The 27234-nt window shown below is 40.5% G+C and overlaps 2 protein-coding genes across 7 annotated transcripts in view; one reads left to right on the forward strand and one right to left on the reverse strand.

The window, feature by feature from the left end:
* Positions 1-2068, forward strand: part of GNAL (G protein subunit alpha L) — a 325074-nt gene extending 323006 nt beyond the window's left edge. For both annotated transcript variants that reach the window (XM_077810454.1, XM_077810455.1), the window contains exon 12: positions 99-2068. In XM_077810454.1, coding sequence (XP_077666580.1) covers positions 99-245 — 147 coding nt within the window. In that variant the 3' untranslated portion in view covers positions 246-2068. The remainder of the gene's footprint in view (positions 1-98) is intronic.
* On the reverse strand, positions 1784-27203 carry MPPE1 (metallophosphoesterase 1). Of its 5 annotated transcripts, none has more exons than XM_077810459.1 (10): positions 27113-27203; positions 16025-16411; positions 14194-14302; positions 13021-13124; positions 11311-11391; positions 8041-8149; positions 6158-6229; positions 5926-6048; positions 4978-5118; positions 1784-3869 (listed from the first exon to the last, which is right to left on the reverse strand). In XM_077810459.1, the coding sequence occupies exons 2-10, from the start codon at positions 16300-16302 to the stop codon at positions 3687-3689; spliced, it is 1200 nt and encodes a 399-aa protein (XP_077666585.1). In that variant the 5' UTR covers positions 16303-16411; positions 27113-27203; the 3' UTR covers positions 1784-3686. The 5 variants fall into 5 exon arrangements, with proteins under 5 accessions (XP_077666585.1, XP_077666582.1, XP_077666583.1 ...); XM_077810456.1 differs by having other exon boundaries at positions 1785-3869; positions 6158-6232; XM_077810457.1 differs by lacking the exon at positions 27113-27203 and adding an exon at positions 21986-22464 and having other exon boundaries at positions 1785-3869; positions 6158-6232.
* Positions 27204-27234: the final 31 nt, after the last annotated feature.

Genomic DNA, 27234 nt, shown 5'->3' on the forward strand with positions numbered 1-27234 from the left:
TTTACAACTGGGCAGGTGTTTGGAATGTAATTCCCTTGTAGTGAGCTGACAGACCCCTGAGCAATCAGTCTTCAATATGTTCTCTTCCTTTTCTGCAGAGGATAAGTACAGCAAGTGGAGATGGCAGGCATTACTGCTACCCACATTTCACATGTGCAGTGGACACAGAAAACATCCGCAGAGTTTTCAACGATTGTCGAGACATCATTCAGAGAATGCATCTTCGCCAGTATGAACTCTTGTGATTGAGATCACCGTGGAGCCTGTGGTTTTAAATACTTAGCTCCTTATTCTCTTGCTCTCTCTCTTTATACTATGCCACACAGGGTGGAAGAAAATACTACAGAAATGTCAGTCTTTTCAGGTTGTTTACCTTAATTATTTAGCCTTTGAGCTGGTTTGCGGCAAGTTTGGGTTTCTTTTCCGCCATGCTTTTTGGGACTTTTTGTGTGCTTTATTTTGATATGCCACTTCTTTGTCATTCCACTAAGCCCTTTGGCTACCTCTGTTGCTTTAGAGGTGTGTTTTGTTTGTTTTTTGGGTTTTGTTTTTGCTAATTGAACATAACCTGCTAAATTTTTTCCAGCAGGTTATGTTAGTTCAAACTGGTATGTCAGCTGGATGACACTAAAGTCATACCTATCCTTGTGTGGGTCCCTTTTTTACCATGATATTAAGAGTACTTGATGGGTGAAAAAAGAATAATGCACTTTGTATCAGGTTACTAAATACTGTTGAGGAAGTATACACACAATGTAGCAGCACCACAATATTTATTACTCTGTCACAGTTTTTAGCATTACTGAGTTGCAGGTCAACTGATAAAGTGACCTCCTCTTTTAAGCCGTTACTGGCACAGGAAGTAGAGTAGATAATGAGAGGCATGGTGAAGATAAGCAATTTTTCTGGGGTTTTGGGGCTAAGTGCCTCTACACACCTCAGGCATTTGAATTACAGCTACTTTTTCTGCCTATTGCATCTAGGCAGAAAATTTACCACCCTCACTTATGTTATTTGTGCTGTCCACAAATGATCCGGTTAGTTTAGATCATTCTTGGACAACAGTCCTCTCCCTATATATATATATTTTTTGTTTTACTGCTGGTTTATTATATTGTACAGACTGTAAAATGTAATATTATTTTGTACAACTTTATTGAAGAAAAATACTTGTAGAAGATCTTTGTGCCTTGATTATGGCTGTACCTGTAAAATGAGCTAAGATGTAAGTATGTTTTTGATTGCGCTGTACAGCTTGATGTCAACCTTACCTGCAGCAGTGACTGGAGGTAAGAACTTTATCTGTAGAGTTTAGGGATTTTTTTCTGGTTTATATAAAAACAATGCTCTTTAGTATGAAAAAATATAAATTATGCAAATTAACCACTTACCTTTTCAAGTAAGGTATTACAGTCACCGGATGTTGCAGCAACATGCCTTTCTCTTTTGAAATCTCAGCTTTAAAACATTGGAATTCATTCAAGTGTCCAAATTGCAACCTGGTGTTGTTTTAATGGGAATCAAGGATTTTTTTTCCTTTAACTTTAGAAAATATGTTTAGTAATTCTTTGGTCATTCATAGTACATCACAATTGCACAGGCCGATTGTGAATGTGTAAAGCACCATTATATAGAGCTCGTCAATCTTTGTACCAACAGCAGCTTTCATTGTGCAAGTAAATAGCAAGAAGGGGGGTGGGGGGAGAGGAGGTATAAACCCTTGTGTCTGGCCTAAGAGAATTACAAGATGACATTTTTATTTCTCTTTTAATAAAGAGACATTAGAAAATTGTTTTATTTTAAATATTGTAGAATCAAACTGTGTGAATATTTCTCAAACTTGAATAATTTATGCAAATGACATTCTCAAAACAAGTTGTGGTACAGTACAATATATAAAAGCAAGAATTGCTGTAGCAATAAGGCATGTCCTTTTTAGTAACTATAACACTGCTTTATATTTTATACATAGGTGTTTTATGTCTCTGTGAGTATATACTTTTCCTGTGTCCAAGATAACTTGTACAAATGTCTAAAATTACAGTTGCAATAACAGAAACCTAGAGAAGTGTTAGCCTACATTACTTCATAGATTGTTTAATCACTCCTTGGACTATCTCCATCCTTTGTTTTTAAATTTTAGGGACAAATTAAGATCTGAGTTGTTTTCAGGAACACACTATGAATCAGATTTTTATAATACAGCCATGATTTGTGTTGTTTATAAACCCAGTCCTCTGTTACTTAAAATTAAATTAGAGAAATTTTATTTTAAAATAGGATAATTTTAGAGACAGTACAGTATCTTTGTAAGATTATCCTTCCAAGTGAAATTGCTAGTAGGATGTATAGTCTTGATATTTCTATATTTGAAATGCAGTTATGTATTTCCTAGAAAGTGAAAGGCAGGGGTTAGCTAGTAATAGGTATAATTCCCTAAATCTACCACTGCCAGTTATGCATAGATTTCCACACCTTCCAAAATTACTTTAGAAACATGCAAAATTTACCTTTTAAAAAGTGGGAATGAATAAAAGAAAAAGTAGGCAAACCAAACCACCCCTGTAGGCTAAAAACCCCTGCCTCTGCAGGAGCACCAAAAGGAAAACTGGTTCCTGCTGTGGAATTTCCTTATGGTTTTTCTTGTAATTGCATTTGTCTATCCTGTCCCCACAAAGCAGCAGGGATTCTGGCTTCTAGATTTTTTGCAACCTAGCTACCCCGTTGGGAGGCTCTCTGCTGCTACGCCAGCTCTGAGGATTGCTGTGGCTCCAATGGAGCTCTGCTGCTACAGCTTTCCCCTATGAAGCAATCCCCAAAACTCCATTAAAGTTGACATTACAGCTCAAAGCTGGCTCTGCATTAATATAACCAAATTTTGTTAACATTCTTTTGGAATCCTACAGGGGCTTAATATGCACCTGGTCCCCCATGTGGCTCCAGCATGAAGCAATGGGAAAATGTTCCTGCAGCAGTATCTGACCACCTTTGTTGGGGAAAACCTCTCCACGCTGACCTCGAGGGTGCGATAGGGCCCTGTAGTTTATCATAGCACATTTTATTAAGGAGAGCAGCTTGAGAGGTTCCACCCCTAATTTCTGGAAGGTCTGAAGTGTTTTGGCAAGTAGACCCTGGAGGGGTGGAAAGATGGTCTGGCAAACAGGGGATTACAATCTCCAACTACTAACACACACAGCAGGGATTTCTCCCAAACAACAGTTTTTTGCGTGTGACAGCTTAGAAATGCTAAGGAAATCCGCTGATGTATCTATCCCATTAGAAGAGCATGTAGCAATAAAACATACAGGGATGGTTCCAGCTTGAAAGACTATGCCTCCTCCCGGGTAGGACATACTAGTGCAGACAAGTGCTGAGGATGTAGGATTTACATAATGTACAGTTACAAACTTTTAGTATACATATTTGATACAAAAATTATAGCAACGAAATGGACTCATTTGATTGTAGAATACTGTATTTTTGTACAGCATGAAAACAGTTCATTTCAGTTAATTATTTATCCTGTAGTAGTCATATCAACTGTGTAGGATTTCTATGGTATGTGTAAATGTGACCTGCCTTCGGATTAACAATCCAGTGAGGTCATTTGCTGGCATGAATATAGTCTGATGTTTGACTGTTCTCAGCTTTGGTATTTCAGTAACTGAATGCAGATGTCTGGCTCTTCATACTGCTTTATGCTTCCTGATTAAGTGCTGAGCAAAATAAAAAGGTGGATTGAGAAGTTGAAGATGAGCTAGTATCAGTACTCCCAGTAGAGCCCCTGCTACACAGTATATAGTAACCACTCTGCTCTCAAGTGGAAGGAAACACTTGTAGAGGGAGAAGTTGGTTGGTGTTATGCTGCCCTGAAAAAGAAAGAAAGACCATCATGCTGTTGCTAAGAGGTTGGATATAGGTTTAGTGATTCTGCATCAAAAACAGCTGTGATATTTAAGTTCTACAGTAGGTTGCGGAACCTGGACTAATATAGTACCAATGCCATGCAGTCAGTCCACTCCCTGTAGCACTGGAGACTAGACATGCCGCAGAGGTAAGGTGCATGGTTTGATAACAACCACTTTAAGGAAAATCAAATAGGCAAAAGCACTTGATTGCATACCTAGCAGCTGGTAAAAGCAGGACTACTTAGCAAAAGAAACATGCCAACACTTAAATAAAATACATGGATTGAGACGGGACTGGGTGGTGTTGTCTATGGACTAAAGAGTGTAAACCAAAGAGCAATGAGATTTGAGTTTCTTTTTCCCGTGCCACAAGATGCTGAAAAAGTAAACAAACCGATTTTAGGTTTTGCTATTTAAAACAGAACTTTTCAAAAACGTGAATGATTGTAAAACTGGTTGTTTTCTCCATCTCTACGTGGTACATAATAAAGAAGATACTGTTCATTGGAACTATCTGATGGAGCTTAACCAACATTCTAAGTGAAAATTAGAAAACATGTGAATTGAAACTAATGAGGCAGATTATCAGAAGACATACGAGAACTTGCCCTCTTTGAAGTGGTTAATGGGTGAGTCTGAAAGGCAAGAAAGCCATGTAGAAATCTGAGATAGATATGGTCTTATTTTCATAGTAGAGAAATCAGCCAAGCAAAACTAGCCTTTCTACTGTTCAGTGCGTGGTACTGATGATTTTTTTTTTTTTTTTTTACAAGTCAATAGTTTACCCTGCACCCTCTTTATAAGAAACTCCGTTACACATGCTTTTTACGAATATACAAAATAGACCTTTAACAGCACTTCCTTGTACCACACAACCTGTGTGGCTCCCCTGATGTGCTTTTTAAAGTGGATGCAGTGTATTAGGTAAATGTTGGGTTTTGAGGGAGAGCGGGTGTTCTGCCTTTTTAAACAAAACAAACAGGTAGCAGCAGTTCAATAAATAGCTGATTGCCATGTTGATTTATATTTATGAAAGTTACCTGACAAAAATAAAAATCTTTAAATTTACCATGATGAAACTAGGGTTGTTTCTGTTCCTCCAACTAAACGATGGGACACTGATTTCTGGAATCTTCCCATTATGCAACGCTTCACATGCACTGTGAGTATGGCCACTCAGAATCAAACGGGGATGAAACCACCATAACAGCTATATTGGAAACAGTACAAAATTACAAACATGAAAGGTTAATTTGAATTTATGTTTAAAGTCATCACACAGTTTAATATCTAGTTTTGCTTCCAACGGGCTCTCCTTCCATATTTTTACTTGGGCTACTGTTTTTGCAGAGTATTTTGTGAAACCCTTGTGTCTTCCACTAATACAATATTCATATTTTAATATTAAATCACCCTATTTGACCTTTTACACAAAAACAGGGTGGTATTTTGTAACATTTTACTATAGTAGGTTAAATTCCTTATGAATCTTAACAACACTTAGTATCAAGTCTTTAGCAACACAAATGGAAAAGCTCGGTCTTAAATGAAGAGTAGCCCTGATTTGGAGGTGAGGTGATCTGCCCTCAAACATTTCTGCTGTAGGAAAAATCTCTGTTGCCCATTTAATTTATTGGGAATGTTTTGTTTATCATCAGTAATTCAGTAAAAGTAGTATTTTTAGAGCGCTGGACAAGATCACTGACTTTTTCTATTAGTCCTACTAAAAATGGGTTACCCATATACTCTAAAACTTTACGTATAGTACAAAATGCTACACTGAGGATAAATGCTCTGCAGCAGACTGAGTGTCCCTGGATTTATCATGTGGAACCAAACAGAGAGCCCAGCAGGTCTATCAGCAGTCTCCCCCAGGCCTCACTAAACCAGGAGGAGCTGCGTGTTCAGCTTATCTCAGCTAGCATTTGCTTTTTCCAATATTATATACATAATTAAGGATTTCAGGAAGAGCTGTAAAGTTACTGTGATATTAAATAAAGTTGTTAAATTACCAAACCTTTTGTGAAGCCTCTCTAGAAAGTACATCATACTTTTCTTTAAATGGGATGTTCTTTTCCTCTGGAAGAGCAGAATCTTCCCCAGCACATTCAGCGTCATTTCTTCTGTAAAGAGGGTAATGCTGACAGGGATTCAGAGCAAGAGCCAGTTGTTAGTTAACGCAGCCTTTTATAAAATGGTGATAAATATGCTGAAATGGTGAAATCCTGCCCACCTAATCTCCAACACACCTGTAAAAGGATTGGTTCTGAAGCTGGAAGCTGTTCCACATCACTGCATCTTTTCTTGGAATGATTCTCTTCCTGCTAATAAAATCAAGCCAGACAAATGTAATCTTGTCTGTGCAGCACTAGCTCTGTATTTATTACTTGCTTGGAGGGCCAGGACAGAAATGCAAAGTTGAAGACCATGCAAGATATTTTCCTCAAAGGAAGTAGTATTGCATAAGGATTATTGCAAAAAGTACTTGTTTACAATGTCTATCAGAGAAACTAATCATGAGGCCTTACAGAGTAAAATCAGAGGACAGAAATTAAGAAGTGTAGGTAAGAGAGAAAAGCTGTATGATGGGATGATTTGAAGAGAGCTGGTGCTGTGTAGGAAGTCTGTTCCAAATGGCAGGTGATTCAGAGCACATCACACAGAGGTCAGATTCTGCAGGAATGGAACTAGGTGAACAGAAGCCTGAAGCAAGTTCATGAAGTGTTTTAAAAATTAAGACTGACAATTTACAACTGGACTCTAATGAGCAAGGAGATAGTGAAATTGTTCAAGGATGCCATGGATGCAATTACACTCTCTGTATATATCAGAAGGTGGCAGCAACACTTTACAGAACATGCTGAACCACAGAGAATTGGAGTGGCTGTAGAGAAGGCAAGAGGATATAAAAGCATGCTTGAAGTGTTCAGCAGTGGTGGGAATCAAATTAGTAGTATTCAGAGACAGTGCTGGACAGATAATGGCAACATGCAAGTCCGCAGATCCAGGACATAGGGATGAAAGTAAAATTCACAATCAAGGATGCAAAGGGTTCCATTAAGACGGGAAAGAGGAAATGGGGTGGTTTGATACTTTTTACTTAAATTTTATTGATGTAGTGGAAGGAAGTTCTCTTAAGGTAAATTCACAAATTAATTTGGTCAAGACAGGGAGGAGTGTTTAAAAAGAGTACATCTGAAAAGCAGCATGAGCGCTCAGGTTAGGAGGAGACATGACAGGCAAAAGGTAGATAGAAAAAGGCCCTGTCCATGTAAGAATAATACTTAGATCCCGAAGTGCTTTACAAATCAGAGTAACCATTAACAATTTTACAGATGGAGAAATTGAGATGAAGTGACTTGCAGGTCAGTGGCAAAGCGAGGAACAAAATCCAGGTCTCCAGACTGCCTATCCATTAGACCAGGGGTCGGCAACCTTTGAGAAGTGGCGTGCCAAGTCTTCATTAATTTAAGGTTTTGCGTGCCAGTAATACATTTTACATTTACAGGGGCGCCCCGACGGAACCCCAGGCAGGCAATGGGCTGAGCGGGGCCAGCAGACGGAAACCCAGACTGGCGGTGGGCTGAGCGGCTCAGGGCGCTGCCGGTCTGGGGTTCTATCTGCCGCCCACGCTGCCAGTCTGGGGCCCCGGCTGCCAGCCTTGCTCAGCCCGCTGCCGGCCTGGGGTTCTGTCCATCCAGGCCAGCAGCGGGGCTGGTGGCCGGTACCCTGGCTGGCAGCAGAGTACCACTAGAAATCAGCTCATGTTCCGCAGGTTGCCAACCTCTGCATTAGACTATGCTGGCTCCCTTACAAGAGCAGAGATCAGTGTATGTGGCAGAGAAAAGGGCTACAGGATTTTGCTGGCAGAGATCATGGAGAGATAACAGGCCAGACAAGATTACAGGAGGTGAAAGACCGGGGCAGGGAGTCAGCAACATGCACACTGAAATCCACCGTGAATATGGAAGTAAGAATGATCAAGGAGACAAGGCCCCAAACACTATGAGAGGAAGGACAAAACACAAACTAGAGACTGAGATTTTTCAGTGTAGAAGAATCTGACTTCCAGCCTGATTGTAACGGCAACACCAACTCTGCCGTTACAGTGAATGGACTATTGGACTCTTACCTGTTGAGAGCAATTCAGTTTATGAGAAAGCTTCATGAGCTTTGCCTCTGCTCTGCTGCAGATAGTGCACCCATCACCTTCCAAGGCAACACTGTTCACCATGACAAAACTGGGGGAGAACAGAGAGGGAATGGGGGAAAGACAACTGTTAGGTCTCCAGACACTTGTGGTGAGAGATGAAGCCCTTCTATTTAAAAAAAAAAAAAAGCGAACGTTCATAAGTCAGATACAAAACTCAAAGCGTATCAACTAAATTCAGTAATGACTGGGTCTGGGCCACACACTAGACCAGGGGCTCTCAAACTTCATTGCACTATCACCCCCTTCATGGCCCCACGAGCAGGGACTGAAGCCTGAGCCCACCCGAGCCCCACTGCTCTGGGCAGGGGGGCCAAAGCTGAAGCTCAAGGGCTTCAGCCCCAGGCAGAGGGCCTGCAACCTGAGCCCCGCCACCCAGGGCTGAAGCCCTCAGACTTCGGCTTCGGCCCCGGGTGGTGGGGCTTGGGCTTCAGCCCTGGGCCCCAGCAAGTCTAAGCCAGCCCTGGCAACCCTGTTCACTTTGAGATCCCAACCCACAGTTTGAGAATCGCTGCACTAGACGCATCTCTTACATACTGATACTGCATGTTACCACAGCTTTCCACAATCACCTGTTTTATTGTTAGACACTAATCTAGTCAGTTGGATTGCACAGCAAAGTTTAGGTGCTGTGACTAATCCAATATCCACACAATTTGTGAGGTACTGTTTAAAATTATATCCTCTTGCAGTGCAGTAATCCATAACATTGAAATCTGAAGGTGAGAAGCTGCATTGGCACTTGTAGCTCAGAAGCCAGAGAGGCTTTGTGAGCAATGTTAAAGCAAAGCTATACTGCATTTGGCAGCCTCTGCCCAGGGAAATGAACCTGGACCTTGTCTACAGGTTGCCAACAAAGTGCACCAATGGGGTGAGATTTGTAAAACACTCTAACATGCTGCGCTCCAGCCACCCTGCTGGCATGCTCTAAAAAGTACCTTGTTCACATTCTATATTGACATGAACTAGGTGCCCTGTAGAGTGTGCAAGAAGCATCTTCGCCGGGCAGTTAGAGCACAACATACATCCTTCTGGCACTGTGTAGGCAAGCCCTTAGTCTGATTCACACCTAAAGATAACTCTCTCTTATCCATGGGGTCTCTGGCAAAGCAGGGTAGGGAAGCTTTCACTATACTTACCTAACTCTGTCTTCGTTACAGCTTTTAAATAAACACTGAATTTTTCTTGCTGCTAGGCTCTTCCCTGTCACAAGTATAAATAGGCACTTATTTTTCTATTAGAAGAACAGCCTGCTAGCTGATGGAGAAGAGACATAGTCACAACTCAGCATGCAGGAGGAGGGAACAGTGGTGTGCTTATACTCAAAAGTGAGCTAGATTTTATCATTGAAGGGTTGCTGGTAAAAAGCAGATCTTAAATTGCAGGCAGCATTTTCCACTAAATAGCTACTTCTTGTATTAGTGCTCTAGAACACATTTACCAAGCGCTATTAACAATGCAAACTCATTTCAACGAGCAGGTGGTCAATTGGGTACTGTACACACAGGCTGGAGTAAGGAGAGGATGTTAGGCCCTGTTTAAGCACTATTTTTAAAATGTTAGCTGAAATGTGTGTTTGGGGTCCCAGACTTGAGTAATATAGGGCTGTATTAAACTGGGGTCTATTTTCCCCATAAGCCTGCATGAAGCACACTTACTTTCTTTCATGGGTGATATAGCACTTCCAGCCTGTTTAGAATACTTGCTTAATGTTTAAAAAAATTAAGTGATACAGTTGTAGCCTTTATTTCCTACATTCTTGTGAATTATTATAGTCTGACCATATACACATGGATGTATTTCCCTTCACTTTATCTGACAAAAAAAATTCTGATAAGATGTCTTTCAGTGGATCCAGTGCTCTTCTCCCACTGCACTTCCTTACACAGTATGTACACCCAGAACAAAGGAACACGCTAAGCAAATACAGAAATATTTACTGGGCTATCAACAGTTTCTCTAACCAATTGATAAAACTAAAGGAAGGAACAAGCTTGGCCATACGATGACAGACACATTGTGGGCCAAGCTCTGCTGAGGTGATTAGTCAAGATCACTCGTGAATAAGAGTTGCAGGACCAGGTGCTATGTTACCATGTTCCATAAATAAGGCATGAGTTTCAGGAACTGAAGAAGCAAGGACATTTCACTCGTGTTAAATTTTAATACTTAAATGTTGAGCATTTCACTCAACCACTTTCCTCATTTAAGATTGACAGCCAGTGGTCACCGTAAGTGGTTGGAAGCAAAAGAACACAAACCCAACAAGTCTGTTCTTGTGCTCCAGAGCACATATGACTGCCATTAAATCCTCTGAATTGTTTTCTTTCCACTGAAGAGTTGCAAAGTCATTTTGCTCAAAACAGCTCCCTTTACAGCAGGGGTCACCAACTAGTTGATCGCAATCGACTGGTCGATCCTGGAGCCTCTACCAGTTGATCACTATCTCCAGCCACTAAAATCATGGCGGGGCTCAGGCTCCTGGGGGCAGGGGTGACGGGAGGAAGCTCTGCACACTGCCCCCGCCCCCAGCATCGTCCCTGGAGCTCCTATTGGCCGGGCACAGGCAGTGCACGGAGACTCACTGTCCCTCATCGTCCCTAGGGGCCGCAGAGATGTGCCACTTCCAGGAGCAGCATGGGGCCGGGGCAGGCAGGTGGGCAGGCAGCATTCCTGAGCCCCGCCACGCTGCCAACCAGGAGCAAGTCTGTGGTAAGCACTTCCTGGCCGAAGCCTGCACCACCTTCCGCATCCCAACACTCTGCCCCAGCCCAGAGCTCCTTCCTGCACCAAACTCCCTCCCAGAGCCCACACCCTCTCCTGCACCCCAACCCCCTCCCCAGGCTCAGCCAGAAGCCCCCTCCCACATTCCAAACCCCTTGGCCTCAGCCCAGAGCCTTCATCCCCTCCCGCATCCCCACCTCCTGCCCCAGAAAGTGAGTGAGGGTGGGGGAGAGCGAGCAAAAAGGGGGAGGGGCAGATCCTGGGTTGATCTTAAATTCAAAAAGTGATCTTGTGCATAAAAACGTTGGAGACCACAGCTTTATAGTATTTATAAACCAGTTTCTTGGGAGTAAACAATGTTTTATGTTTAACAAATCTTCATGAAAACACGCTACAATGGGTTCAGGAAAATAAAAGTTTAAACAAAACAATGAAAAAGCTCAAAATGTTGGCAAAAATTATACTCACTTTACCCCTTTCCGGGTTATTAGCTTTCCGGAGGTGAAGTTGAAAACTTTTGCAAACCGTTTTAACTTGTAAGCGGTCATTCTGTGTTTAAAAGATAAGAGTAGTAGGATGCTCAGAAACTTGCCATTACAAGTCATTTTATATAGTTGTGTTACAGATTTAAAAGGCAACTCCCAAACAGGTACTGCTCCATGATCCAGATTAGACCTTAAAACTGAGATTCTCTATGGGATCGATACAGCCTCTCTCAAATCTACTCTGGCCCCAAAGCAAGCATGACCAAGCCAAGGAGGATAGCCCCCAATACAAGCACAGCGTGAAATACAACAGATGCAAATCACCCTCTCTGATGCTGAGAGAGTAGGGAATGGGGCAGAATACCTCCCAATACCTTGGGTCACTGCAGCACAGCATGAGTTATAGCAGCAGCTTGACCATGATGTGACCTTGAAGCCACCTTTACAGAGCACTCCTAACTCTCACTCTGTGCACATGAGCTACACCCAAGGTCTGGCTCTAAAAATGTAACCCAGCCCATCTTAACTGACGCTTGAAGACAAAAGCCTAGATAATAAAAAAACTGATTCACATGGAAGCCAACAGTTACTCAGGACTGTGAATTAGTGGTGAGTCAGTGGATTAGGGCACCTGCAGGAGATACTCCCACAAAAAGCCAAGCAGCCACTCCTTGCATACAATTTTCAGGGCTGGTCATGCAGGCAGAGCTCAAGTGAGAGCCTCTGGGACTGAGAAAAACAGATCTGCCCTTGCCACTGAGCCCTGCCTTCATGTATGGATTGGCGCTCTCTCAGTGGTAGCAGAGAGAGGGTTCTGGGACAGCAGGACACAGAGAAAGATGTAGGGAAGGGAAGGAGTCAGGGAAAAAGCTACTGTTGAGTCTGGGGCCCAATCGCATTACACCCAACTCAGCTCCAGCAGCAGCAGCTTTTCTCCAACTACTCACAAACCCATTACCAGGTCAGTGCTTGAGACTCGGCAGCCGCTCCTCCCAGGAGAGCGTGGGGGCAGGAGTCAGAGAACCGGTGCTGCCGGGTCCAGGGCAGACAAATCCAAGGCGAACTTATTTCTGCCAATTATTGGATAATCGATCTATTAATGTAGCTGATCAAAGTTATGCAGACAAAGTCTGATTTAAAAATTATTTTTGAAATGCTTTCAATGTGAATTGATTATTTAAAAAAAATAAGGACTGTTTTTATAATTACTGCACTGAGATACAGAAAGCTCTGCGTGGGGTTTTGCAGTAATTAGCAAGGTAGGAGATGCTGTAAAGACATTCGTACATGTAAAGATCTTTCAGCTCACATAAATCCTTAATAGGAGGACTTGATACATAAAAGCACTTTGTGTTTCTTGGATGTTCATTTTCATAGACCTCATCCAGCAGGAGAGAAAGTAAGACAGTAATAGGAAATGGATGGCAGTTGCCCTATCTTAGGAGCTGAGGGAGGGGAAGTGGAAGCTCCATCTGAGCAGCCAGAGAGAAGCGTGTATTAAACATTGACTCTTCAACCTAAAATTCTCACACACACATTGGCAGAGGAATAGAGAGGCGTTAAAGTCAAAAGTCAGACTAAAAACCAACATTTGACTTTGGGGCCAATCTCTTGAGGCTGGCAATACTGAGTTACTGTTTACATTCTGACATTTCATACCTGACAGCGTACTGAATTTTTCTGAAATACTTACTCATAGTGAAAACCAATGTCATGATTGCCAACAACCACCATTAGCTCAGTGCAAACTGGATGCCGGAACATTTTCTGAAACCGCCTGACATCATCTGCCCAGGCCTGCAGGAAAATTGTAAAAACTGCTGATGTGGAAGAGAACTATGAAAGGACTTAACAGTAGGCTGCCACTTTGAGATTTTCATGTTTTATGTGTTTGGGCTGGGGAGAGGAGAAAGAAGCTATTGGAAAAATCAAGTCCAGGGAGAATCACCAAATTTCAGTTTGTAGTCAAGCCACTGGAAACTACCACTGCCAAGATGAGAGCAGCATCCACTGTATAGTCTCTAGGAATGGAATATGGACGATATTAAAATTGCTATTAGTGTCATTAATATTGCAACAACAATTATTAGCTGGCTTTAGAATACGTGACACAAATAGAACTTTCTGACCAGCTATCAGGAAGGTCAGAGCCCCAAACACGAATACCCAGTAATGCACAGGCCTGACTGATTCCCTTGTTTATATTTGCAAAATTCATTTGCCAACAGCTTTAATACACTAGGCAATGCGCTTCTTTGGGTTTCATAAGGCCAATAATGCCTTTTAAAGTAAAAGGTTAGTCATTTGCCATTTTAAAGTTTGAACTGTTGGCCACTCATGCTAGTAGCCTGTCAGTGTTTACACCTAGCATCATAGTGGTGGCCACAAACATTTATAAATGTTACCTCTTTTCCATACACTCCTAAAAGCAGGGGATTAAGTAGATTTCTCCTTTTCACAGCTTTAGTACCTCATAAGCATGAAGAGGATCACATTTAACTCATATCTCCCCAGACATGCACATTCTTGGCGCACAGCCTGCCTCCTCTTAACCTTGCACTCAAGTGTAAGAGAGTAGGAGTGTAGGGTGCTGGAGTCCAACTCAATGCAAAAGACTACGCCTACTGCCTGATCTTATTTGTGCCCACACATACTCTCCACTCACACTGGAGTGCAACTGCCTTGCAGTGACTGCACTAGAAAGGAGTGTCATGGCCTACAAATCTGCAATACATCAATTGTGGAAGACAAAAATCAAATAAAGCCTGGCTTGCTCTGCATGCCATTTATTTCCAGGAAACCCCATTTCTTTTAAAACAGTACAGCATTTGAGGACACTAAAAACCAGTAGATGGGGACCTTTTACCTGGGAGAAGCTCCACTTTCCTTCATCAAAGACGTCTCCTAGTATGAAAACAATATCTGGCACCAGTAATGACAAGGCAGTTTGGAAGGCTCTCTCCATTTGCCATTCCCTAAGAAACAAGAAGCATCAAATCAATAGACTCTCTTAACTGCCTGCTCCTTTATTCTGATTAAACAAGGTCTTGCCTGACAGAAAAGTGAAGCAGCCGCTCAAAGACTGAAAGAGCTACTCTGAAACACCAACTCCTGGGCTACCTCCCTGCTTTCCCTCCATCCCCCCCAACATAAACCATGATCAGCACCAGCTCATGGGACATCATACATAAAGTGCTGATACTAACCTTTTATCACAAGTTAATGGGTTATTTTCAAAGCATGTAAAAACTGATCAGTTGCAAGTATGTTGAATAATTGCACACACTTGACCGAATGCATCTGTTCCTGCAGCAAAAGGTTTTGATTGCTCAGAACAAACCCCCAGGCTGGATATTGAAACATCATTACAAATCATCTAACCAATGACACAAATTAGACCTCCAGATAAAACAATTTATAATGAGTAAGTTACTATACTGCTATTTGCTAGATATGGGTAACAAATTTCCATTTCGATAAAACATTATAATGAATTGTGTCAAAAAGGTAGTTGATAGAGCTGACGCTAGCGCGCATAAGTAAGACAGCAACTTTGCTATACAAGGTCAAGCCACTGTTTTGAGTCCCATGGGGATGAGTCTTCCTTTAGTAAATTTCATCCTGCAGTGATCTGAGCAAGGTTTCTGCTGGGACACAGAATAAGCCAGATTCTGCTCTGATTAAACGTAAAACCAGTGAATTTGGCAGAAATATTGTAGACTTACACTACTATATCATGTGACCCCATCCCATACTGATAGGTAGTAATACTACCTATATTTAGTAGTTCCTATTAGTAATAGCTTTTTCTCTAGGTTGAGCACATAACTGAAAATGTTATAAGATGTCTTAATATCACATGAAATTTTCCAATGCTGAAGTAGAAAAAATAAGGAAGTCTTTTTCAGTTCATCTAATGGACAATGCAAGGTCACATAGGAAGGGACACTATATCTAAAAGCATTCACTGTTTCTCTCTCTCTCAGGAGGGTGGAGCCAGGGCGACTCCCACCTCACACACTCCACTCTATTATCAGGGCTTGAGCTCACTCTCCCCAACTCTCCCTTTAAGTACATTTATAGTTATTAAAGGATAAAAGAATGTTCAGTAGAGATTTAATTTGATGCCACTCAGTCACATAGCTCCTGCCATGGAAAAATAGATACTTTCCTTCAAAGTTCTGCTTCTCTGTGGATTACAAGAGGTAAGCAATGTGGTGTAGTGGATTAGGCATAGGATTGGGAGAGTTTGATTTTAATCCTAGTCCTGGCTCTGACACTGGCTCAGTGTGACACTGGACAAATTACTATCAGTTCCCCCACCCCTGTAAATGGGGATACTATTACTAACAGGGGGGTTGTGGAGATTAACTACTTCATTTTTGTAAAGCACTGTATAATTTATAAGTATTATTATAAACTGCAAAGGATTCTTTGAGACAGACAATGTACTCAGAAGCTTATGGCAGCACAATACACCAGCAACACTAGCCTTGGTCTGTCAGACACTGCACTGATTAAACACAGTCTAATTCACTAACCCTCCATTATTCTCTTCCCCCGTAATTCAGATAAGCAAGTAAGAAGCCAGACTGGCTACTTGCCACAAATGCCACTACATTTACTACTGCTTATACATGGCTCTGATAAAGGCTTTAAAAATTGGTTACAACATGTTCCCTAAATTCAGTTCTTACCTTCTTAATTTGTCTAGCCAATGCCCTTCAATTTCGCCAAGCAGGTGGGTATCAGATAAAAACATGGCCTTCAAGACAGAAGCCGAAGACTGTTTGCTGCTCCTGTGAGCTTCTATTTTAACTTCTGGCCAATGACACTGAAATATCACCAAATAATAAATTAAGAATTCACAAAAGATTAACACCAAGGCAACCAGACACAAAAGCTTCAGCAGAAAATAGCCTCTCTTCAAGTGAAGAATCTTCATAATGCCCAAGTTGGATCTCATTGTTGCCATGTCAGCCTATAGAAGTTATTCTCCGGGGTCAAAGCACCCTCCTTCGTACAACAGAAAATGGTGGGGTCCAATCAGAGGTTCATATGGTCTCCACATCAGTACAGAATCCCTGCAGAAGCAATATAAAAAAAGATATCTACAAGCCCAGTGTTCCAGTCATTAATAATCAAGTACAGCTCATTTACAGGATGAAAAGTCACAACCCAATTCCTATTAAATTACTACCAGTATTCTGAAAGCCTTGGAGCCCTGTAACTAAAAACAAGAATCAAAAAGGCAAAGTTGTTTTCCCAGACAAAGGAATCAGATTATTCCCAAGGAAATCTGAAAATCCATCCCGGTCTTTATGACAAGCTCAGGCTACTCAAACCACACTACTCCTTCCCCCAATCCTCTAATTGTAAATTGATTCTGAAGAAGAATAGGTGTGTGTCTAAGACAATACAGGACTAGGAGCCACAGCTTCTGGCTCTACCACAGGAAAAATTTCACTTAAAGTCTCTTTGCCTCAGTAACATACTTCTCTACCTCACAGAGCGCTCCAAAGCTAAATTCATTATAAAATTATTGAGATCTTAAGATGCAAGATTCTATAGAAATAAAAAATAGTAAAATAAAGTGAACCAGTTATTTGCTTGTTACTCTCCAGTACTTAGTTTGGCATAACACTCTTCTACACAAATCTCTAACTGCCCACAGTTGTATGTTATATTTCTAATACGGTTTTATTGTTTGTAGTGTGAATGGAACAACATAGTTATAAAACCACATTATGCAACTGGGTTACAGCCTAGGTCATGACATTTTTCCCTAACACCATCCTGTAGCTAAGCTGCCACATGGGCACAGCAAACCAAAGAAAGGGCTAGAACACATATTATACTATCTGAGTCAGACAACTGTGCACTTCCAGTTAGCGGGGCCCAAAGAGAGTGCTTATATTGCTCTGAGTCACTCAACGCTGAAACTAGTTCGTGGGCTAGAAGAGGAGAATGGTCCCAGTGTAGTGAAGCAAGTTAGCATACCTGTAATCAAGAGGAGAATTTGGTCCATTTTATTTAACCTTTGCTAGAATAGGCCTAAAAAACGAAAATCAGGGAAAGGAAATTTGTCCAGCAAGTGTCCTTTAATTTCACCATGCAAGTGGCTACTTTGTTTTGAAGAGGCTATTCAGTCACTGCACTTTCATACTGGTCACAGGCTCCCAGAGGGAAGTCTATAGCAAGGGCCAAAACCCAGCTGGACCTGCTGAGGACACAGGGTTAGTGAATTGAGATGCTGGGACTAGGGGACCCTGTCTACCAGTGGGCTGGATTGTGGGATTCCACCCTAAGAGAAGTATAAGCCTTAGCCTGTCATTTGGAAGCACTGTCTATGGAGAGATTGAGTGAGGGGACAAAGGTACAGCTCACCCTGGAAGCTTAACATATTCTATTACTACTAATAATAAAATAATAATGGTGTATAGGAGGCATTGAGATGGGAAGGGAGAGCAGCCAAATATATTCACATTCAAATCATCCCAGAACACACTATGGCAAATGTGACTGCTTTCTGGCACAGTCACCAGAATTTAATAGGATTTCAAATTCAATAAGATTTACTGACTTCAATTAATTTCACGTTGTGAAAGCCTAACAGGTTAAATGAGTTTACCACACCCTCAAGGAAATCTACTAGAAGTTTGCAGTAAGGAGGAACAGATGACTGGGGGTGACAGCGTTTTTAAAGGGGAAATTCAGAAGATTTCAAAGTCTCTGACACATAAAAAGTCTTTCCTTCCAGAGATTACTTTATCAAACTGTCTTAACCGTAATCCAAAACAAAGGAGTCTCCATCCTGAGTGAGAGAAATCTGGCAGCATCCAAGACTAACAACAGTAAAGGAAAATCCAAAAAGGCCTGAGAGTGGACCTTTTCCTGGATATCTAGGGGAGAAGCTCTTTCCCTCTCTTTAGAGAATAAATGCCAGCACTTTCAAAATACCACCTCCTCAACAGGTCTTTGCGGAAAAATACTCTCTTTCTGGGGCAAGTGCCTGCAAGAAATAGCAAAAGGGACTGCAGTCCCACAGGAAAGGAGGGCTGCTAGGTTAACCTTAGAGCAAAATACCTAGTCCTCCATGTGCAGCCTCTCCCAGGATTTCACTTAGGAGATAGCACAACATACCTGAAGCACCTGCGTTTAGAGACATCCACTTTGATTGTATTAACTGGGACAGGAGCACAAGTGACAGTGTTTCTCTAAATACTTATTAATGGAAATTTAAATCAATGTTAATGGGAAAGCTGTAAAAAACAAAACAAAAACAAACCACGCACACTTTCTTTTAAAGATGAGAATTGGACATTTCATTATTTGCTTTCCTATGCTCTGAAGTATTATGAGACAAATAATGGTAATAAAAAGCTTAAAGAAAGTATCTATAGATTTCTAAATACTTTGAAAAAGGCAGGTCAGCACCATTACCCAGATGGAGAAACAAGCATTTCAAAGGTGTACACTAATTTTTGAATCCTCTATGGCTTGGTCTGAAATGCCTGTAGCCATTTTTCAGATGTTCTGGCTATATTTTATTGGAATTCTGAGTAATCAGTACTTCTGAACACCAGCCCATACGTTGGACAACTAAAAAGTAAGCAACCCCTTTGAAAGGGTCAGTGACTTGCCCAAAGTCAGTACAAAGTCAATGACAGAATCAAGCTCTTTCCACTACAAATGTTCTAAAACCAGTGCGCCAGGCAGCCTCTCCATAAGTCCCTACCTTAAAGGAAATTAAACATTGGCAACATGCCACAAGCCTCTTACTTTCTCAAGAAAGCCTACACCTGATCACGAAGTTACCTCTTTTCAAACACGGATTTTGAAATTTTACCAATATTTAGAAACATTATCTTTTCAAGACAGCAAACAGGCATCAGTCTGGTCAAGCACTACACTTTTTCAACGTCCTTTAATATGTTAACAGTAGTGGGTCAATCTTTGCTATGTGCTTTAGAGAAGTGCAGGAAACAATGCAAAGGCAAAAACCTCAAAATGCAGCAACTGCTCACTCATTAGATGATAGAAAACACTCAAACAATAAAATACAGTATTTTACAATATTTTACAATAAAATAACCTACAAATGCACATTTTCTGTTCATTCAACTACATAAGGATAGATTAGGAGCACAAAAATAGCTTCCACAATCCTGTTTCATATGGGAGACAGCTCCATGCACACCCAAATACATGCTAAACATCCTTTTTGTTTTTCTGTTTGTTGTCACCTCTGTTAAAACTTGGGTCTTTTTTTCCTCCCTTTCTTCACACTATGAATAGGGTCATTACCTCTCACAACAGCCATATTATGAAGAAAATGCATAGTCATATCATATTCCTCAATTATGATACAAGAACGGTCACAGCAATCCAACATTCTACACCCAAATTAAATTTAGGAACCACAGGAATTACAACACTAAGCAAATCAATGGTCTGTCTAATCTGGTACCCTGTGTCTGATGGAGACCAGTACCAGATATTTCAGAAGGAGGAACAAAAATCTCCCTAACAGTTAGAATAGACTGATTAAAATCAGCAAGGAGGAAACTTTAATTTAAATCTTTGATTTTAATCTTGTTTTGCATTTGTTCTTTTTAGTTGTCTTCCTAAAGAAAAGCTGATCAACATTAAAACATGTTGATTTGCTAGGAAATATAGTCTTCACACTAAATCTGGCACTTCTTAACCAGAAGGGTAAATAAATATTTATAGATTTAGTATAAGAAATTATATAGTTTAACATACATGTATTCAGATTCTTAATGTTTACATATTTATGTTGGAAAATGATGAATGATGCTTTTCTTATTTACTGGATTATGGTTAATTTTTTTACTCATGATTTATGTCAAGCAGCATAAGAACATAAGAATGGCCATATTGGGTCAGACCAAAGGTCCATCCAGCCCAGTATCCTGTCTACCGACAGGTGCCTAAGAGGAAGTGAACCTAACAGGTAATGATCAAGTGATCTCTCTCCTGCCATCCACCTCCATTCTCTGACAAACAGAGGCTAGAGACACCATTCCTTACCCATCCTGGCTAATAGCCATTAATGGACTTAACCTCCATGAATTTATCCAGTTCTCTTTTAAACCCTGTTATAGTCCTAACCTTCACAACCTCTTCAGGCAGGAGTTCCACAGGTTGACTGTAAGCTGAGTGAAGAACTTCCTTTTACTTCCATTTGGATGGAAATTGGAATTAAATTAAAAGTGTACAAAACCAGTTTTTTCAAATAGTATCAGTTGAATATAGGGCTACCTTAAATGTGCTGTATACATAAGGGGGGGAGGGAGTAAGTTTATCAAAACATGTTTTGCATTTAAAGCTAACTGATTTATTTTTTAAAAAGAGACAATGTGCGTGAGAGAATGGATTGTTTCTGCATATCTACTTCAGAATTTTAGAACGAATAGATCTCATCCTTCTGCACAATAAGCTTTTCTGCTTTTTCAACTTTGAATGAACTAGTCACTGAAATGAGCTAACTGAATGAACATCCAGCAGTTCAGTGGTGTTTCTTTAAAACTTCAGCAGCAAACATGTACTGCTTGAATGTTTCATTTAAATGATTGCAGTAAGTTTAGTTCTTAATATAGTTTTTTTTCAAATTTAATTTTAAATAGATTTGAAAAAAAAACATTAAATGTACATTTTTTAAAATCTGATTTGTGGAGGGGAGAGGGGAATCCATTTTTATCCACCCAATGGTGGATAAAAGACCTTTAGGGGAAATTCTTCCGACCCTCAGACGAATCAAGATGGTGGATTTTTTGTTTTTGTAAACATACTGCAAGCTACTTTGCATAAAAATCAGGACAAGCAGAAACAATAAGCTTTGAGGAACTACTTTCCCTTCCCCTTCCTTTAGTGAAAACTCCAACTTCCTTAATAGACATTTGAAATTACTGGGGCGGGAAGGGAATAAGGAGGTCTTAATAGAAGCAGCAGATAAACAACTCACAACAGAGTGAGTTAACAAAAAAGTCATTCTTCTTTCAGCCAGTCAGGTCTTTCTTCATATTGCTTACATTTCTAACCGGGACTCCATGATGAAAGCATCATTGCTGGCCTCATTCAGGACATGCCGCATCAGAACCACAGAAACTAAAGATCTGTGAACAACAGGTCAATAAAGTATACTTAGATGACTGGAAAAGTAAACTACAATTCCAGAAAAACCTCTAATCTCTGCTTCAAAAAAAAAAAAAAAAAGGCACTGGCCACTTTCCAACTCACTAAGCTGTGAAGCTACAAATGAGGCTGAATTACCTTTGTTTTAACATCATTCTTACCTAGCATTTTAATCAAAGTCAGCATTATAAAGCCACAGGATCTCTGCATGTTCCATACTGGACAGACAAGTGTAAAACAGAAACGTTTGTTAGGCAGGCACATACCACACAAAGCCTTACCGTGCAAATCGTACCTACCTCTAATACCAGAGTTTCAGCTTTACTTCCTACTGTACCGATTGTTACAGAGGAACCACAAACTATCAAAAGGCTGCCAAAGTATTATATAATTTAATAGAAAATGTTCGTAAATTACTCGAGTTGCACTAAGGCACGTAAAAGATGGAAGGCAAGAAAACCTCAAGACCCTTCGCATTCACAAATCCACGCCATGCTTACCAGAAAAAGGGCAAATAAAACCTACAGTTTCATAACCATTGTTCAACCGCTCTCCGGGAGCCTCTCTTCATTAAGAGATTTTTACACATCAACTTTCTCTAGTGCATCTGCACGCGAAGAGCTACAAAGGGGGAGGAGGGGATGAAAGAGCCGAGTCCCCCGTCAAACGATAATCCAGGAAAATACACCCAAAAGCGAGGTGCACGAAAATCCCCTTCACGGTGGAAAACTGCCATTTAAAGGACACCAGCAATGGCAGAAAACAATACCCCCAAAAGACGGGTGGGGGATCCTCTCTGCACGTGAGCCAGCGTTTCTGCTCCTGGCTGTTGCTAGTCTAGGGGCTGTGCTGGAGATTTGAGCGCCGCCGCAGGTGTCTCATCCGCGCACACACTTCTGGGTTGCGGTTTGCTTCTACTGAAAGGGCATCGCGAGACCCGCCGAGCACCATTGGCACTAACAGCCAGGAAGGCGGCATGACATCTCTTATTCCGAGCCAAATGCAACCCTGATCCGGATTGGCTGTTTTACTTTTCAACCCAGAGGTACCGTCATTGGCCAGCTGCAGCTGAATTCTGGTTGGCTGTTTTCAACCACTGCTGAAATGCTGGTTCACAGCTGTAGCTGCTCTTTTTTCCCCACTGTAAAAGCTATTTCGAGGAAGACTGGGTGTAGTATATTGATCCACAGTAAATCCACACCATGTCTGCAGACCTGGTTACCAGGAGAGCTGTTTTCTGACAGGTACCATTGGAACGATTTGAAGGTCACAGTTAACACACACACTTAGACCCATCACGCTGCCAAATGGAATTATGATTTAACCATATTAAAGGACAACCATATTGCCACTAGATATCCCAACGTAGATGATTGTGTTGTTTAGAACTAGACTTTTGATGAAGAATCTAATTAAGGAAAGGTTAAAGGACTTGTACTTATTCTCATTCTAAAAGAGTGGAGACTGGGATGACACAATAGTTTTGAAAGTTTTAACATAGCATGATAAAAGGGACAGCAAGGTTTTCGCCTTCTTGACTCTTTTTAAATAGCTCAGGCAGAGCCAATGTATTATAATGAAGATTTCTGCATTATTCAGCAGACTTTGCAAATCGCAGATGATCATGTTTATTCCTCCTCGCTGTATATTTTTACAATGGTAAAAGATTCATATGGGACACCCTAAAAATTGGGAAAAATAAAGAATTTTACTATAACATCTCTACACCTTCTTCCATGCTGCCCTTTATATGGAGGAGAACCTTCCCAAAACTGATATGTAAAGCAACTACCTTCTCCTCCCTCAAATCTGTCCAAGAGTCTCTCTGTACAACACTCTTGAGAAACCAGCCAGTTGATGAACAGAAAGTTGATGTTTTATTTAATAAGGAAAAGAATGCCATGCGAAGAGTAAACAAACACATAGAATAAGATAGTAGTTAGGAACATCTGGGTAAAATTTTCATTGCACCATTTCAAACTAGGAATTTGGGGTTACTGGGTCCTCAGTGAATTTACAAATAATAGGCCAGATCCTAGGCTGTGTTAGGGCAACTTTATATCAAACTGCTAGCACAAAGCAACCCTAAAGCCAGGCCACTAATCCTCCAGAGATTTTGCCTGCTTGGAATGAAGCTCAAGTAGCAAAGAACTACTGTAGCAATTCCCACCCTGGAGAGTGGGGCAGGTCGTTTCCTGCTCCCCTGCACCCAAATGATCTGACTGCACAGCACCTTAAAACCACCTTTGCAATGCCCCTCCTCAGCTGCATTGATCTTTCTTCTACCACAATTGAAGACTAAGCCCATGAAGCCTATTATAATAAAATGCCAAAGCTGGACAATTAGTCAAATTTAAATACAAAGATTATAAAAAAATGCACATTATTTATTCCTGCAACATCCATTTCAAACAAATGAAGCAGAACCACTGAATTTCTAAAACAAAATTATAAAAGGACAGTTTATTCAAAAACTATATAACAAAGGCACACGGTCAAGTAAAAGATACATAACACTGTAAAATTGTATGTTAGAGTCAAGAAAGTCATGATTTTATTGTAGAAAATGAAGTGCTAACCTGGTAACCAGGTTGATCTGTATTTTGGGGAGAGAATTCAACATGAAAAATCTAAATGGAATGTTTAATTTCTATTACTAGTTACAAAAGGTGTGACAAAAGCAAGTCCATATGTTGAACTTATGTGTTTCAAGCACTTTTCATACTGATTATTCAGTTTTATTGATTCTTGTAAAGCATACTTTAAATCTTCTATCTCGTCGAAAAATTCCTAAAAAAGAAAATTCAGTATTCATCTATTTTTTTCTAAAGTTACATTTCCCATTAGACATTGGAAGATTATAGTCATACCTCAAAATTTTCCCCTGCTTCAGCCTACTTCTCAGGGTACAGACACAGCGAGTCTCACAGCCCGAGTCGATAGACTCAAACTTCCACTAACATGCTAAAAACAGCTGTACATTGCAGCTTGGGAGAGAGCTCAGGCTCTGGTGAGGGAGGTGGGCTTCAGAGCCTGAGCCGGAACATCAACACAGCCATTTTTAGCGCAGTAGAGCGACATCAAGTTTATCAACTCAGGCTCTGGCACTCGCTGCTGTGGGCCATGTAGATGTACCCTTAGAGTACTCTTCAAGTTATACACATAAGAATCACTTTGGTCACCACTGAGATGTGGTGGCTAACTGCAACACTGCACAACAGCTTACAACTTTTATATATATAGCAACTTTCATACAAACAGTTTCAAAATATTTTACAGACAAATAATAGAAAGTAAAATAAAAAATATGATAGCAGCAAGAGAAATTAAGAGAGAAGCAAAGGAGAGAAGAGTCAATGTTGCAGAAAGACAAAAAGGAAGTTCTAAATGGAAAGGAAAGGTAGTCACACAAACCCAGTGGTGTGGACAGAGATAGGAGGATGGATTCAAGAGAGAAAGCGAAGTCCACAAAGACACAGGGAACAAATCAGCGACAATTTTAAAAAACAAAGGGGTTTCAAAGGAATCTCAAAGTGAATCAGGTGCCAAAAGAGGTGTCTGATAATGGAAATGTAGTTACATTTCCCTGTATTTGCAAAAGCCAGACAGCAGAATTCCACACATCATGGAGTCTGTAGAGCTGAGAGTTAGGACTGAGTCCGTAAAAACTGGAACTGCAATAGTCAAGGAGAGAGGAGATTAAGGTATGGATAAGGATTTCAGAAATGGAGGAATCAAGGTAATGACTTGCACAGGCAATCTTCCAGAGTTTAGGACAGTAAAAGAACAGCATATCCAAATCACTTACAGAGGAATATAGCAATAGTAGACAGAATGTAATCACCCAGAATTCTAGCCCGAACAGTGACACAGAATCTACTACTTTCAAAAGAGATTACATGATAAAGATGCCTCCAGATTCTACTGTTTTCTTCTCTTGTTTTTACTTTGACTAAGTGCTTTGGAGAAGGGAGTCAATGTTGGTTTTGTAACCTACTACACACATCTTGTAGTCATCTGTATAATAAAATTCTACAGTTGTTACTCTGTATGTCACTCGGAAGCCTACAATGTCTGTTGAGTCAGTGTGAGGAGACAGAAACAGCTACAAGCATGGCTGAGAGCTCTTTTTGTTCAGAATATCACCAGATTCAATCATCACTAAGATTCCCTGTTTTACTGTCCAATTTTTAAGTTCTCAGCCACTTTGATTTTATGAATTACATCTGCGTGGTGTGTAGCTACAGCAGGCATGTATATATGCCAAGCCATAAGTCCTAGACCATTGTGATATCAGAGGCAACTCAACCAATCACCGACCTTCCTCTATAGTTAATTTGCATGCAACAGTTGTATTGGTTGTATGAGACAGGCTGCACAGACTGCGGAGTATGTGGCCCGACTGCCACACCTGTGTGATATCACAGGCTTTCAGCTACTAGTATATCCGTAATAACAACCTTAGTGACAAATAATTAGATCCTCAGCTAGATCTCTCATCTCTACCTCCTAAATAAAACATCAGGCTGGGCCATATTGATTCAGTAACAATTCTTAGAAAACAGTCACACACAATAAATCAACACCACCACTTCCTGCTGGATCTGTAAGTACTACCCAGCTGAAAACCTTTTGGAGCCGATGAGAACAACAGGACAAGGCAGTACTTCCTTCAAGAGGAAATACTAAATTAGTACTGAAAACAAGGGACAAGTTATGTCAGTATCTGAATTTATTCTTCAACAAACACTCATGACTATACAATTATTAGGATTACTCTCTACACACCAAGCTTAAAATTTTCAAAAGCACCTAACTGGACTGAAGTTCCCAAATCACTTGAATGTCAATGATGCCAACATGTGCTACAGATCCAAGAGTGAATGGATTAATGTTTGTCCTCCAATCAAAAGGACCAAGCTGAAATAATTAGCTTTATGCAAACACAAAAATCTAAAAACAGCTGAAAGGAAATTTGCTGCTAAAAATGAAGAAAACTTTCATCTGGATATTCAAATAACTCAGCTGAACAGTAAGATTAGACCTCCAACTCTTACCATCTCATTTCAAGAATTACCAGCATTTCCCACTAACTCCCTCCTCCCCTGGTCCAAATGTCACTTTTAACAGCCCAGCAAAGAAGAGTGAAAAGTCTTGCCTAGGAGTAACTAACTCTATGGAAGAATAATCCTCCGCTCACAAATATTACAGAGCAGCAGTGGATACTTAGTTTGGGAAATTTGTTTTTGTTCTCGACGCAATTATCTATCTGTTGGGCAGAACTAAGTCAATCGATTTACACTTCAGTCAATGTCTCTGTAACATGGAGCAAATAACCTCAAGGTGGAAGACTAGAGACAGAAGTGGCCCAAGATAAAAGCATGTTCACAAGAGAATCAAGCAGTTAAAAGCAAAGGTTTAGCTGAATTCCAATTACTCCTCTTCCTGAACAAGTGGGTATGGAGGAAATTAAACCAAAGAACTGTTAATCTGTATTCCTTTTTTAAAGCAAACACATATTTGAGTCAATATGTACAACAGCAAGCACTTCATCTATGGCTAATACACACTAGGAAGTTAGTTTTATAAATTTGTCCATTATGAAATTTACCCTAAAAGCAAGTTACCTTGTCTAATCCAGGTAATTCATTTCTTTGCATTCTCCTTTCTCTAGGCAGCTTCTCTTTTTTCTTCTTCAGCTTTTGAATCTCAAGCAGCAATAGCACTACATTCAAATTAAAAATTCATA

The sequence above is a fragment of the Eretmochelys imbricata genome, chromosome 2, assembly GCF_965152235.1.
Source record: "Eretmochelys imbricata isolate rEreImb1 chromosome 2, rEreImb1.hap1, whole genome shotgun sequence".
In the NCBI taxonomy this organism is placed as follows: Eukaryota; Metazoa; Chordata; order Testudines; family Cheloniidae; genus Eretmochelys; species Eretmochelys imbricata.

Coding starts and splice junctions, on each gene's coding strand:
- MPPE1 (XM_077810456.1), bottom strand. CDS start 16,302: ATGGCAACAATGAGATCCAACTTGGGCATTATGAAGATTCTTCACTTG. Junction 6,049..6,157: donor CAGAACCAATCCTTTTACAG/GTGTGTTGGAGA, acceptor AATCCCTGTCAG/CATTACCCTCTTTACAGAAG. Junction 3,870..4,977: donor ACAACCCTAGTTTCATCATG/GTAAATTTAAAG, acceptor TTTCTTTTTCAG/GGCAGCATAACACCAACCAA.